General features: G+C 41.8%; 1 protein-coding gene across 2 annotated transcripts in view; it reads right to left on the minus strand.

Moving 5' to 3' along the window:
- Positions 1–15,375, minus strand: part of Col4a1 (Collagen type IV alpha 1) — a 1,206,096-nt gene that overhangs the window by 427,967 nt on the left and 762,754 nt on the right. For both annotated transcript variants that reach the window (XM_090374514.1, XM_090374509.1), the window contains exon 24: positions 2,625–2,732. In XM_090374514.1, coding sequence (XP_090230640.1) covers positions 2,625–2,732 — 108 coding nt within the window. The remainder of the gene's footprint in view (positions 1–2,624; positions 2,733–15,375) is intronic.

The raw sequence follows: 15,375 nt of genomic DNA on the forward strand, positions 1-15,375 counted from the left end.
AAGATTTCTCATAATCTGACTTCACCTGCTTAACCTCCTTTGTGACTTGATTACAAACTAGCTTATACCTGCATTAGGCTTCTGCATCGCCTGTTAATTTATATGCATCCCCATGCATTTTTCTTCTTTGCCACGAGCCTCATTAATTCATCTGACATCCATTTAGGCCTGAACCTTGAACAGGAACAGTATTTCTTAGTTGGTATGAAAAGCCTAGTAGCCTCCAAGATTAAGACCATGAAGGCTTTCCATTTAGATTTCTCTGTTGGTAACATCATCAGTTGATCCCACTGTATAGAAATTACAAACTGTGAGACCACTGTAGTCACCTTTACGAAAACAATAACCCTTTAGTTTTTCCTTTACGGTAGTTACATCTTTAAGTAAATCCCACATCAGTACATTGTGATCACTATCACTTAGTGGTTCCTTTATCTGCAAATTCTTAATGCATGAATAATCATGGCTGATAATCAGAACAAGAGTAGTACCCCCTCGGGTTGCCCTTGAATATGTTGCTGTAGAAAACTATCCTCCAACAAATCCAAAAAAAGTCTTGCTAGCATGAGAGTGACCACCCCACAAGTTCCAGTCAATATATGGAAAGTTAATATCCCCCATTATAAGACAATCTGAGTTACTGGCCCATTCTATTTCTCTCTTCAATTGTCCATTATACTCACCAGAGTCAATAGGCCCGTAACACCCCAAACAGACTCAACACTGAACTTGTCCACCCATGTCAGCTGGATGCACTTCCAGCTGACATGGGTGGTGTTTTTTAACTAACAGCATTTTGTGTGTTTCTTAACTAACAGCATAATCTCTCCTCCAGTCCTATCCTTTCTGCACACATTGTACTCTCTAAATTCCAATTCTGCATTCTTTATATCTGTCTGATATCTCAAGACTATCTACCTTTGATGTCTGTACCAGCACTTTAAATTCATCCAATTTATTTACTATACTCCTAGTGTTGGTGTACATGCAAGTATATCTTACTCTTAGTTACCCTAACACAACCCATATATTTACTTGTTCCATGATGACTCCCAACAGCCCTTGGGATCTACATTACCTCAGTTTCCAGGCTGCTGCACATTCCAATAGAAGCAGTGCAAGAATCACTTTCACCTCTGCCTATGGCTACTGTTACTCTATTATCCTGTGAATCCCCCCCCCATCCTAGCAATTTTTCAACCCATCTAACTGCCTTGAGTTATTTACTGTTAATAACTTGTTGCCTGAGTAATGTCTTTGAACTGATATTTCAAATCTCTCTCTCTCTTGTTATTTAAATAATTCACAATAGGGCTGTTACCTCTCACACTTACTCACCCAATCACAAGAAGACATTCATCTTGAAATTAGCATTAGTTGAGGCACATGATGCAAGAAAGCATGCTTATGCATCAGCCAAAAAAAAAAAAAAAAAAAACACCTTCCCATTTCACCCATCCGGTCACTTGAAATGTTTGTCTAGTTTGGCCTTAAATTTATTTAAGCTATTATTATTATTATTATTAGCCATATAGTGCAAAGAAGCCTGAGGCTTATGCTGCACCAGCTAAAAAACAATTTCTGATTTACCCTGAGAGAGAGAGAGAGAGAGAGAGACAGAGAGTGTGTCAGAAGCAGAAGGGAATCACCAAGAAAGAGAAGAATGATGATATTCAGCTCAGGGCCCTGGGTGTGCCAAGCCCATACTCACCAGATGTGAGTCCCTTCCACAACAACTCATGGAAGTCTGTTCTAGCAATCAACTACCCATTGGTTAAAGGCAAACTTCGCACATCTATTCTACAACTGTCTTTCCTCAATTTGGATCTATGCCCCCTCAGGTTCTTAGTCTCAGCAAACGGAATTATCCTGTCAGCCTTGAGCCTGCTCAAACTATTCAAGGCCTTATACACCTCAATCAGATCACCTCGCAGGTGCCTAGTCTCCAGATGCTGCAACTTGAAGAACTTAAGTCTTTCAACATAAGCGCACCCCTTTGTTCCTCTCACCAATCTTATTGCCCTTCTCTGTACTCTTTCTAGCAACTCTACATCATTCCTAAAATGAGGCCTCCCGATCTGTATATAGTACTCAAGGTGTGGCCTGACCATTGCCTTATACCTTCATCAACCATCCCTTTATCCATTGCAGTAACTTGCCCTTAATGCCATACCTCTCCAATTTGTACAGCAGTCTTCCATGTGCAACAGCATCAAAAGCTTTCCTGAAATCCAAGTATATGATATCAAAATTATTTTTAGCATCCATTTCCTTTGTTATCACATAATGGTATCCAATCAAATTGGTCAGACAATACTTTCCCTTAACAAACCTATGCTGTGTCTGAATTATTGCTGCTGTCTTGTCTAGGTGATCCTGTATCACCTCTTTAACCAGTGATTCCATTATTTTCCCCAGAGCAGAAGTTAAACTAACAGGACTATAATTATCTGTGTCACCCTTTGAACCTCCCTTTGTGAATCGGGGATACATTTGCACATCTCCAGCCCATGGGGAATGATATCCTCAGTGGAAGGCACTTGTCTGAAAATAGGCAACAATATGCTTCTCTACCAGGGAAGTATTAATTATTCAAATTAAAAATTAAATTATAAAATTTCTACCTTTCAATCCAGGTAAACCAGGAAGTCCTGGTTCTCCTCTTGGAGATGGTTCACCAGAAGGACCTAATGGTCCAATGTTTCCTTTTTCTCCTCTGGGACCAGGCAATCCTGAAAAATATGAATCATACTTTTCAAGATTCTAAATTAATATAATGTGATATATCTTTTCAACAAACAGAACAAATGATACCAACAATAACAACAAACAACTGCAATTTGCAACATATGTTCAGAAAAAAATAATTATGCTGTGTAATAGAAATGTATGCTGTAGAATGCTAATTTTCATATAACAATCAGGATAAATACCATAAATACCATAAATGCTATAAATTGTCAATAAAATGTCAAACCATTTTCAAACGTATTTGTGTTTATACATATTATGCTAAGATTAGTAAATGACGCATTAAAACTCAAAGGTTACTAAATAAAAATTCAATGAAATAAAACAAGACTTCTTGTTAATAAAATAAACCTTAAGGTTAGAAAATTAACCAGAAGAATCAGATGACTGGGATAAATTTGTTAAATCCTTAGATCGTGATATTGTGGGCCCACTGAGAAGACGTTTCAAAATTTTTAAGAAATTAAAACTAGACATAAATGATCAAATAAAAACTAAATTGATTTCTCAAGCAGAATGGAAGAAACACTATTGTAAACTGTGGCCTAGTCCTTGAAATAAAGAATGGGAAGATGAATCTGTGGTTACTGAAGATGAAGAAAATATAACGATGGAAGACCTATATTTAATATTACTAAATCAAAAAACTGAAAAGGTCCAGGCATAGAGAATTTGAGCATAGAACCATTTAAATTTGGTGGCACCTTACTAAAAAACATACTATTAAAATTACTGAACATTATATGGCATAAGCAACAGATACAAAGATTAAGAAACAGGAATAGTAATTAATTTACAAAAATTCTCCAGAAATAACACTAACTACAGAGGGATACCATTGCTATAAACTGCATCAAAGCTATCCTCTAATATGCTAAAGAACAAAATTAATAAATACAGTGAACAATTTTTAGAAGAAGAACAATGTGGGTTCAGAAAAAGAAGAATAGAATGACATTTTCTCATTACAATAAATTTTGGAATAAAGAAGAGAATTTAACTTATCAACATTTCTTCTATTTATTGATTATGAAAAAGCATATGATAATGTAAACCAGAAAAAACTTTGGCAGATTTTACACAAAGAAAATATACCAACCCAACTCTGGAGAGCAATACAAAGCCTATATAAAAGTTCAAAAGTTTGCATAAAATATTCTAATTGCCAACTATCAGACCCAATTAACACCAATAAAGCAGTCAAACAAGAATGTGGACTATAACGAAATTTATTTAATATTTATATCAATAAAATTACTAAAGAATGGAAACAAAAAGTTAACAATGGAATACAGCTGAACAACGGGAATAAAATCCAAACTATATTATATGCTGATGATCAAGTTATAATTGCAAAATCGGAAGGTGAAGCACAAATAGCAGATAATGAACTAAATAAAATTGGCAAAAATATGAAATGAAGATCCACAGCTCAAAAACAAAATCAATGGGATTATGAGAAAAAAAAACACAGAGAGTCAAAATTGTTATAGATGACAAAATATAGAACAAATATCCGATTTAACCTATTTGGGAAATTTCAAGTTCATGATGACAATGGCGAAATAAAACATGAGCAATATTGTTTCATATTTGATGACAAAGAGGAAATGGGGGGGGGGGGTTGCATCATCTTATATTGGACTGGGAGTACAAACTCGTTATATATATAGAATTTGATTAGACTTTATATGGAAATGCTCATTCAACTCTACTTAATGTATCGGTAAAATGTATTTAGCAGACACTCAGTGAGGATGGCTGTAAAGCAAGGGCTTCTGCTTGCAGAACCTTCGACATCTACCAAAAACAGAATGGAACATCAGACCATTCCATCACACACCAACCTACAAACCAGGAACACCTTCAACCTTTTAAGAGAGTCCTTTGTGTTCTACTGAAGATGATGTGTGTCAGCACTTGAAACATTAATATCTCTACTCATACTACTGTTACCAGATGATCCAATCCACAAACTCTCCAGCCACTTGCGGTCCCAGAATCTATGTGCCTGCTCATAGAGATAGGGGAGTTCTGCTCCATCCCCTTTTGGAGCCTGTGGTCCTTGCCAGAGATAAACGTTTTAATTTTCCCCGCTCCCAGACCATTTCCGGTTCCAGCACATGTGAAGGGAGTGTTGAACATGCGCCTGGTCAGACACATGTGCCGTGAGCCTGATATTTAAGATTGTGTCGCTTGAACTTCATTATTGTTGAGAAAGGAGGCGGATGCCCCCGAAAGCTTCAATGGTGTTTTATCGCTTTTAAATTTAAAATTTTTAATGTATTTTATATTCATCAATTCATTTTTATTTTTTTAAAGTAAATCAGTTTTTGGTAAATTATTATTTTACAGTTTTATTGTATCGTTTCAGTATACTATTCAGTATTATTTTATCATTAAATCAGTTTATTTAAACAGTTGGTGTATTTGTCTAAACTTGTGGTCTGCCTCTATTATTTTAGCAATATTAGGCCTCAACTCTACTCTTTGCCTTTTTTATCATGCACTGGCTGCCATCTCTTTCTCTCCTCTTCCATTCATTATGATACACTTCCTCTTCATTCATGGCATGTATGTAGGACTATTTACTCAATTAAAATAATTAAATTATTTTATCTATATAGCAGAGTCATGGTGAACACTTTACTTTGTTTGCTAAATCTACATGGGGTATTTAGCATCAGGACCAACATCCTAATCCTAGTGCATGCAGTTTCTAAATCTATTATTGTACTTTCACTGTAAAGAAATTTTTTAGCAATGTATGGGTATACACCGATGAGCCAAAACATTATGACCACCTACCTAATACGATGTTGGTCCTCCACATGCAGCCAAACCAGCTCACACCCAGCGAGGCATGGGTGCTACAAGATTTCTAAATGTATCTTGTGCTATCTGGTACCAACACGTAACCAGCAGATCCTTTAACTCCTGTAAGGTCCGTGGTTGAGATGCCGCAGATCAGAGTTGCTGTTCCAACACAAACCACAGATGCTCAATGGGATTGAGGTCTGGGGAATTTGGAGGCCAGGGAAATAGCTGGAAATCTTCCTCATGTTCTGCAAATCAGTCTCGAACAATTCGGGCAGTGTGGTATGGTGCATTATCCTGCTGAAAGAAGGCACTGCCAGAGGAGAAGACCGTTGCAATGAAAGGGTGTAGCTAGTCAGCAATGATGTGTAGGTAGAGTGTAGAGTGTATTTAGTGTCAAGCGGCACCAGGAGTTTCCCCCATCTCCGCGTTGCTTTCATTGTAGGTGTGCCAGTTCACTGGAAAGGCCAGAGATTTAAAATTGTGTGGATATTGTATACCTATAGTGCTATGTACCGTTGTTCTTCTGGCCATTTAGCCGCTGGACCCCTGCTGAGGCCCAACGTTGTCCACACTCAGCCCCGTGGAGGCAGGCCAGGTATATCAGCATTATAATTAATTACTCTGGCAGGTCCTGCCACCTAATTTCCTCAGATTTCAGTGGCTAGGACCTAAAAAAAAAAAAAAAAAAATTTTTTTTTTGATCTTTCGCGTGGCTGGGGTAAGAGTGCTAGGATTTGAAAGGCCGAAACTATTGGCAAACAGTAATTTGGACATGATTAAATTTGGACGTGTAGGGCAATCGCTTGTGTATAGATAGAGTAGGGGAGGGAGAGACAGAAATATGGAGTCAATAGGGAAGGCGACCCCAATAGGTGTCAGTGGGGCATGCCCATGCCCCACCAGAAGGAAAATTGGGGGTGGCGAGGAAGGGAGGAGACAAGAGGACAGGCACCTTCCCCCCCCTGCCAGGGAAGTGGAGTGGAAAGAAAGCCAGGAAAGAGTGCCCAGCTCGGTCGCCAATTGGCGCATTGGCAGAAAATCTGCTGTTCAAGGTGGGGAAAAAGATATGGGTCCAACGAAGCAGTCGGAACCAGTTCCCCGATGTCATTCATTGGCTGTGTCCATCCAGGTAGGTTGAGGTCAGTCACATTTATGGGTTATATACACGACCACGGTAGTCTCGTGGAGTGTCTCTTTTGCATCCCGGATGGGTTTGGTCCGTTGATCCTGTTTCCATCATCAGGAAGGGTGGTCTAGTGCTGCTTATAGTCCGATGTTGTGGAAGTTTAATGTCTGCTACAAGGCATACTGTGCCCTTAGTTCCTGATTGCAGAACAGGTTCTTCTTCTGGCAAAGAGTTCCTGTGCAAATCTGGTGAGGTTCTTATATTCTTCGCTTGTGTCCAAGAGATGATGCTCCTGGCCTCGCGGCACGTAAGTCAATCTTGTTATTAGATTTCCACGTAGGTCCTCGTAGTTTGTACATTCGTGCATGAGGTGGGTCCAGCTTTCCGGTTCGCCACATGAACAATTGGGGTCTTGGAGGAAGCCCAGAGATGTTAGTTTCTTGTTGAAGGGGCCGTGACCCGTCAATAAGTAGGTGGCATATAGGCCTGGGTGGAACCATACAGGTAGTTTTGGGAAAAACCTGTCTACATCAGGTATGAACCGTCGTGTCACCTCTCCTTTGGTTGAGTCTGTCCACCTGTTTTGCCATTCCTGTTTTAAGTGTGCCAAGAGCCGAGCCTTTTCCATTTTTATATTGTTTGTGGGTTTAATCGTAAAGCCCGAGTAAGTCACAGAGATTCCTTTTGATATGTAGTATGCTAGTCCGCATCTGATCACTTCGAGATCCAGGGGTAAGGATCCAGTAAGAACCTGGAGCGCCTCCGTGCTCACAGTATTGCAGGCTCGGGTTGTTTTGAGCAATATTGTTCGTTGTGTTGAGTCCAGTATTCTTTTGTTGGTGGTCAGTCTGGTTCTATGGTACCATATTGGTGCACCGTATGTGATCACTGGGAAAAAAGTAGTCTTGTAGTATAGCAACATGGTTTGTTTACTCAGCCCCCAGTCCTTGCGTGAGACTCGCACAATTAGGCCTGAGTAGTTCCTAATCTTCGTCCTGAGTTGCCTGAGATGCGACTGGAATGTGAGCTTGTGTCAAAAATGATCCCGAGGTATTTCATTTGTTGGGCGAATTTGATTGTAGCGCGATTTATTTTAATTTGCAGTGGCCTCCTTATGTCCAATTTTCCCTTAAGCAAGATGGAAGTCGTTTTGGCAGGCGAGATCTGTAGAAAGTTCTCCATAGCCCACCGCTGTAGAGTATACAGAGCTTGATTTGCTCGAGTCTCAAGTTGTGTCCTATTATCTGCTGTCACAGTGAGAATTAAATCATCGGCAAGTGCTTGGGTTACCACCTCCCCAAGGCCGGTGTTCAGAAAACAGTGAGAATTAAATCATCGGCAAGTGCTTGGGTTACCACCTCCCCAAGGCCGGTGTTCAGAAAACCACAGCAGTGGACCGAGCACGGAACCCTGGGGGCACCCCCTGTGGATGTTCCTGCTGATCTGTTGGTATGGTACTTTCACTTCTATTTTTCTGTGTGAGAGGTAGCTTTTGATATTATTATAAAGGTTGCTTGGGACCTGTGCCATTCTGAGCCTGCCCAGGACGCTCGGCCACCAAAGTGAGTCGAACGCCCCGGCAAAATCCACTGCAATAGCGAGAAAGTACTTCTGTTGGCAATCATTCACTGATATCAGTAGGTTTCTCATCGCATCGACAGTCGAGTGACCTGGCTTGAATCCGAATTGGTTTTTTGCCTCAAGGTTGGCAGTGGAGTAGTAGTGTTGTATCCGTCTATGGAGGAGCCGTTCATATAGCTTACTTAAAACTGTTAGGAGCGCTATGGGTCGATATGATTCCGGGAATGCCGAATTTTTGCTTGGGGATTTGAGAATTAATTTGACATTTGCTGTTCTCCACTCCTTAGGGAAGTAGCCAGCCTCCAGGCAGCAATTGTACAGCCTTAAGAGAAGTTGGGGTTCTAGGTCAGCAACCTTCTTTATGATTTCAGGTTCAAGCATATCTCTTCCAGGGCATCTTTTGGGCCTAATCCGGGCAGTCGCTTCTTGGAGTTCCTCCATTGTAAATGGTTGTTCTATCTGTTCTGTGAGGTATTCTTCATTTTCTTTGCACAGCTTGAGTTGTTGTTCACTGGTTGGCTGTGCTGGTTCCTTCAGTATTGCGTTTAGGAGGTTGTTGACTGATTCCTCTCACGTTGTTGTTAGAGTGCCTTGTGGAGTTCGAGTCGTCGTGAGGACTTCTCCCCTGGGGAGTTTATTCATAGTTACTTTGTATATAACCCCCCAGGGATCCGCATTTCCAGCTGTGGAGACAAGTAACTCCCAGGATTTTCTTTTACTCTTTTGGATTTTGTCTGTGTATAGATTTCTTGCCTCCCTATAGTGTTGTCTTAAGGCCTCCACCTCAGCCTGCGGCCAAGACCTGCGGGCTCTTTGGAATTGTTTCCTTCTATTTGCGACCTCCTTCCTAAGGGTTTGCAGCTCCCGGGTCCACCATGGGACCATTCCTGGGGAGGGTCTCTTCTTCTTTATGGTTGCACTTCTGGACTCTGTGATTATGTTAGTCACTGTTCTTTGCAGGATGTCTGGATAAGTTTCCTTCTCTATTTGCTGTTGTCTAGCTTTGATAGCTGTGGCTAGGTGAACTGCAAACTGATTCCAGTCCGCTTTGTGGATTGCAAATCTGTTGGTGAGATATCTGGTGATTGGGGTTCTGGTTAGCGTTCTTGAGATTCGGTACGTGATCACCCGGTGATCGGATGTTGTCCAGGAATTTTCGACTGTCCATCTGTCGATGTGCGCGGCCATATTGGCTGTGGCTATTGTTATGTCTATGTCTGCTTCCCAAAGCAGGTTGCAGAATGTGTGCAAATGGTGTGGCTGGTTAAGGATCACAAACAGCGAGGTGGCTAGGAAGTTTTCAAGTAGCTGACCATTGTGCGTAGCTCTTCTGCTCTCCATTTTGCTGTGCCATGCAGGTGACCGACAGTTCACGTCTGCTCCCACAATGATCCGCTGGTTTGGTAGGATGTCAAGTAGCTGTTGCAAGTAATTTATGGCAGTTGTGATATCCTGTCCCGGTCTAGAGTAGAGGGATATGGCGTAGAAGGCTCCTATTGGTGTGATGACATGGGGGCAGGCTGCCCATAGTGTGCACAGCTGTGCGATCTTCGTTGCCGTGATGTCCGGGTTTCGGACCAGGACCGCAGCCCAGGGAGTGTCCTCATCAGATTGGATTAGTTTATATGCAAGTGGGTAGCCCCTTACTTGTTTGGAATGTGCATACGGTTCCTGAAGTAGCAGGATATCAGCGCTCTCTTGGTCGGCCTTAAGTCGTAGCTGGTCAGCCACAGCCCTGGCTCTCTGTGCATTATGCTGGAATATTTTCATCTCTGTGGCGTTGAATTTCTTAGTTGTAGTCGCCATAATCAGTTCTAGTTTGGTGTATGCTCTTCGCTTTGATGTATGAGGGACAGTTGGGGTCCCTTATCGAGTGTTTGCAATCCATTTTTACCAACTTGCAATTAGCACAGATAGGGTCTTTGTCCTTATTTGGGCAGTTTTTAAACTCGTGTCCCCGCTCTGTACAATGGCCGCAGGTGGGCTGAGTCTGAGCGCAGGTGTGGGTAGTATGCCCGAATTTACAACACCGGAAGCATTTTGGGACGGGTACGTACTCCCTGAAGCGGTGGCTGCCCCAGTTGATAAAGACTCTGTTTTGCTAGCATATAGTCTTCCAGGCCGCTGGTGAGAGCTCTACCACCCAGTTGGTGGCGTTTCCTGCTCTAGCTTTAGTCTGAAATCTCGGAGTAACGATGGTTGATGGTGCCTTCCCTGGATAGTCTTGCTGTAGGTTTCTCATGTACAGCTCTGTTTGGATCTCAGTCGGGGATATGTCCTTGTCCAAGTCGTATATAATTACACAAGGTCCCTTTCTTTTTGGTGGTAGGGCCTCTAATCCAAGTGTGTGGATTCTTTGATTGTTTAGTATCAGGTTTGCATCCGCCTTTGTGTGGGTTTCAATGATAACACCCACATTTCGGGTTTTGCGAACCAATTTGATTTTTGCCGCTTTTAAGTCTTCAGTAAGGTTGTTTACTACTATGCTCTTTACCTCTTCGCTGGTGTGGACTTCATCTTTGGAGGTCGGTCTTACGATGATTAGGTGAGGGGGTGGCAAAAGGGTCTTGCGTTTAGTGGTAGATTCCTTAGTTACTGTTTGGTTGGTGGGTTGCTGTGTCCTCAGCACTTCAGCAAAAGTGGGGGCTCGCTGTTGCACTTTGTTCACCCCACTTTCAAGATAGGCATCAAGCCTGGCAGTTATTTTTTCATTTTCCAGGTGCATTTGGTCCAAAATTGTTTCTAGTTTGGTCCACAGGGAAACGATTTCAGCTCTTAGTCCTGTAGTCACCTGCTCTGCTTCTTGAATAAGTTTTCAAGGGCGGTTTGCAGGATTAATTTCTGTTCAGGGACGGTGCCCTTGGGCAAGGTTGAATCCAGTGGTTGTTCCTCTTGTTTCTCTTCGGTAGAATCCCGTTGGGAGGCATGAATCTCTTGTGATTCTCTCGTGTCGGTTTGTGAGTGGGTTTTCCTTTTAGCGGAGGGGGCTCTGGCGCGGGTATCCACTGGCCCCTCGTCATGCTCGATGACTGTAATGTCATCCTTGTTGGTATGCTGCAACGAGGTTTGGGTTTTATTGGTTTTACCTTCCATGTTGGGATAATTTCAAATAATCAAAGTAGGTCCGGATTTCCGGGTCGGTAGGGTGTTGCTTCAGTAGGACTTGATTTTTGGTGCAGGAAGACACCCGCTACAAGTTCGTAGTCCAATTTGGTGAATTTCTGTGCACTAAAGAAGATTTTGCCTGTCCCCACAAACAGGTGGGGGGGGGGGGGAAACAGTGAACTTCTTCTGACTAGAGGAAAAAGTATGCAGCAGTGGGTGGGAGTGGGGGAGAAACAATCACTAACCCTGTCGCCACTTGACCTTGCCAGGAGCTTAAGTGACGTGTTGCCTTAAGCAGAATATCACTCGGTTCGGCTGCGTTGAATGAACATTAAGCCCGCTGTTGGTTTTGACTCTTAATTAATTGGAATACGAATGCTTAAAATTAAAATGTGTTGGAGCTCTCTTTCAGCCCGATAAAAACACTGTTGGGGCACCCTCCCCAGTCAAGTGCACAATACCAATGTGGCCTCCGCTTTATAATCGGTGCCTCTCTATGGCCCTGCTGCCAGCCACATGGTGACCATTGTAGTCTGGCAAACAAAGGACACAGATAAAAACGCTGGTAATTTGCTAAATTCCCAAAAGTTTGCAAAATTGTCTCACCTAGGGAATCCTCAGATGAATGTCTTTCGACGGGAACACTTTTCTTGGCGAACTAAACACTTAAAACTCATATTTTAACACAAAAATCAGGAGCTCGTAAAAATGTGTCTACTCGTAACGGCAGCCGCTGCTGACTCCTGATGTGTAGGTAGGTGGTAGACATCAGAGTGCCCTGGCACATGGATGACTGGACCAAGGGTATCCCAGCAGAACATCGCCCAAAGCATGACACCGACGCCACAGGCTTGTTTTCATCCCAAGGTGCATCCAGGCGCCATCACCACCCCAGGTAAACGACGCACATACATACTTGGCCGTCCACATGGTGCAACAGGAAATGATTCATCAGACCAGACGACTTTCTTCCAATCACTCAAGGTCCAGTTTTGATGCTTGCGTGCCCATTGTAGGCGCTGTCGCCAGTGAACTGTGGTTAGCATGGGCACTCGGAGCAGCCTGTGGCTACGCAGCCCCATTTTCAGCAGGGTTAAATGTACTGTGTGTTGTGACACATTAACTCCCATCACCAGCATTCCAATTACCAGCAAGTTGCACCACAGTTGCCCTTCTGTTGCCACATACCATCTGGGAGAGCCTTCGCACACCTTGAGCATTGATGAGCCGTGGTTGCCCAACACCTCCTCGCCAGCAATTCATGGGTTCCCCCTCCTCGGGCCACTTTCGGTAGGTACTAACCACAGCTGACTGTGAGCACTCCACCAGCCGTGCCATTTCAGATATGCTTTGACCCAGTCGTCTGGCCATTACAATTTGGCCTTTGTCAAACTCGCTTAAGTCCACAGCCTTTCCCATCTGAAGAACAAGAGTAACACTGATTAACGAAGCTCAGTACCAGGTGTTTTTTATACGGTGTTCTGACCCATGCCGTAGTTCACTTGCAGTTGCTTTGATTTGCATAACGACTCTCTGGTGATAATGTTTGGGCTCATTTGTGCACAGTATATACTTGTAACATATACAAATCCATTTGTAACATACTATATCACAAATGGCTTGTCACACTCCTTAACTTATTTTTCAACCTTCCTTTATTACTTATCAACTGTGGAACTACATTCAGAGTAGTGGAATGAAAAAGGCCTGGGGTGATTGATTCATGAAGTTGTCTGAGCAGTGCAAACAGGCTGCCAGTTCAGCTCATGGTGTTTCGTCAGTGACATATCGAACTTTGCTAGTAGGGATAAGGAAGTTGTTATCCGATTGTACAAGGCAATAGTTAAGTCATGCCTTGAATACTGCATAATATAGGTTTGGATGCCTCACTTTAAGAAGGGTGCAGAAGTGCTGGAGCAAGTGCAGAGAAAGGCAGTGAGACTGGTGAGGGGAATAAAAGGTTGGTCTTACCAAGAAAGGTTTCAATTCTGAAAATTGCAGCATCTGGAGCCTAAGCAGGTGATCTGATTGAGGTGTTTAAGGGCTTGAATACATTGAGCAAGCTTAATGCTGATGGAAATCCTCTTCCTGCTCAGACTACACACAGGAGAGAACATAAATCCAAATTGAGGAAAGATTGGTTGTAGGATAGATGCCTTCAGCCAATGCATGGTTGATAGTTGGATCAAACATCCATCTCTTGTTGTGGAAGAGTTGAAATTCCAAACTCTTGTAGGGGATGGACATCAGCTATGGATTTTTTTTTTTTTTTTTTTTTTTTTTTGAGTGATGCTTGCATTCTTGTGTCGCTTGCCACTACTAATACTAACGCCTAGTTATCAATACTAATACTTATAGGCAGATAAGCTTATATGTGCAAACAACATATCAACTTACTATATTCACAAAATAAGGGCAACTTATTTACGAATTTTTATTAAAATATTTTCTATTATGTACAAAAATTAAAAAACTTAAATAACACTGAACAACAAATTTTGGGTCATATCTTGTTACGGGCATGAAAGTAAGTTTACTTTATAGATTTTGGGGTGCTAAACACGGAAATAGTGCTTAAAATGCCAGATTGGCTCTTGTTTTCAAAAATAAGTATATTTTTATATTTATTCAAGGTATTTTTTAAATATATGGCACTAAGATGTAGATTCGAACATACCTGTACCAAACAGGTATGTTCAAGCCGGCAACTACAAGCTGACTGTAGTTGCCAGCTTTAATATTTCCTTGAAAACCAGTCAAAACATTTCGAAAGGCTTTCCATGCTAATTTTTCACTATCACTAAGGGCAAATTCGAACTGTACAGAGTGAACAGCTGTTTGGAAGAAAAGTAACACTGAGAGCGAAAGAGAAAACTAAGTTTTTTTAGATGCAGAGAAAACAATATTTGTAATATGCTCGTGCCAAGAGAGATCAGAAGTCAGGGTAATCCCCAAAAGAGATATATCATTTTGCCTAGAAATCGGAGTGTCACTAAAGATAAGCATAGGATCAGAAGAATCCTTTTTGCGAGATATAAGACAACACTGATTTTTAGAAGGATTGAAATCAACTAAATTTTCTTTGCCCCATTGGACAATTACCTGAAGATCAGCATTTAAAGAATTGGTAGTGGATATTTGAGAATTTGAAGCTGATTGAGCAGGGCAAGGTTTCTCAAAATGGAAAGTGAAATGCAATGTGCTATCATCAGCAAAACTATGGATAGGATTTCCAGTCAAGGGAAGAAGGTCATTAATATACAAGAGGAAAAGAGTGGGGGAAAAGGACTGAACCTTGGGGAACACCAGCATTAGTGGAGGTCAGAATAGAGAGAGCCATCTACCATCACCCTAGGGTCCCTTAACTTGAGCCATAGGTGAGCGATCAGAGAGAAAACTGGATAAAAATTACAAAAAATTTTGTAATAAACCAATTACAAAAAAACAGTTGGAAAACCATAAGATGGAAGCTTGTTTAGAAGACCTTTATGCCAAACATGATTGAAAGCCTTTGAGATGTCAAGAGCAACTGCTTGTGTTTCACCAAACTTTTCCATTGAACCTGGCATTGATTTTTGATGAACAGGTAGCGCAGCATATGTATGGATCCCATTTCATGTCCAGGTCGCCAACTTTACACCCACAAGAAGTAGGCCTTTTTTTATGGCTCAAGTTAAGGGACGGTTTTAGGGACCCTTTTTTGAAGCTAACTTTCTCCACACACATAACAGAAGTCATTCAGACTTTCAGAAATTACGGGGCATATTAATCTTACATGACACAAATACTGTGCAAAAAGTAGGAATTTCATAGAGAACAACCATTAACTGAGAACAAATCACCCAGTACCTAGCCATATTCGAAAATTACTGCAACAAAGTTGAATATGCATTTCAGGCAACAACAACTTATCGTGTGATGCAGAGTAAGGCGACAGTTGCCAATCATGTGATAAGAGCATGGTGGTATTGAAAACTGCAGGTTACCTTGTG

Source organism: Mastigoproctus giganteus, chromosome 1 (genome assembly GCF_048544385.1).
Source record: "Mastigoproctus giganteus isolate SK-2022 chromosome 1, ASM4854438v1, whole genome shotgun sequence".
Taxonomy (NCBI): Eukaryota; Metazoa; Arthropoda; class Arachnida; order Uropygi; family Thelyphonidae; genus Mastigoproctus; species Mastigoproctus giganteus.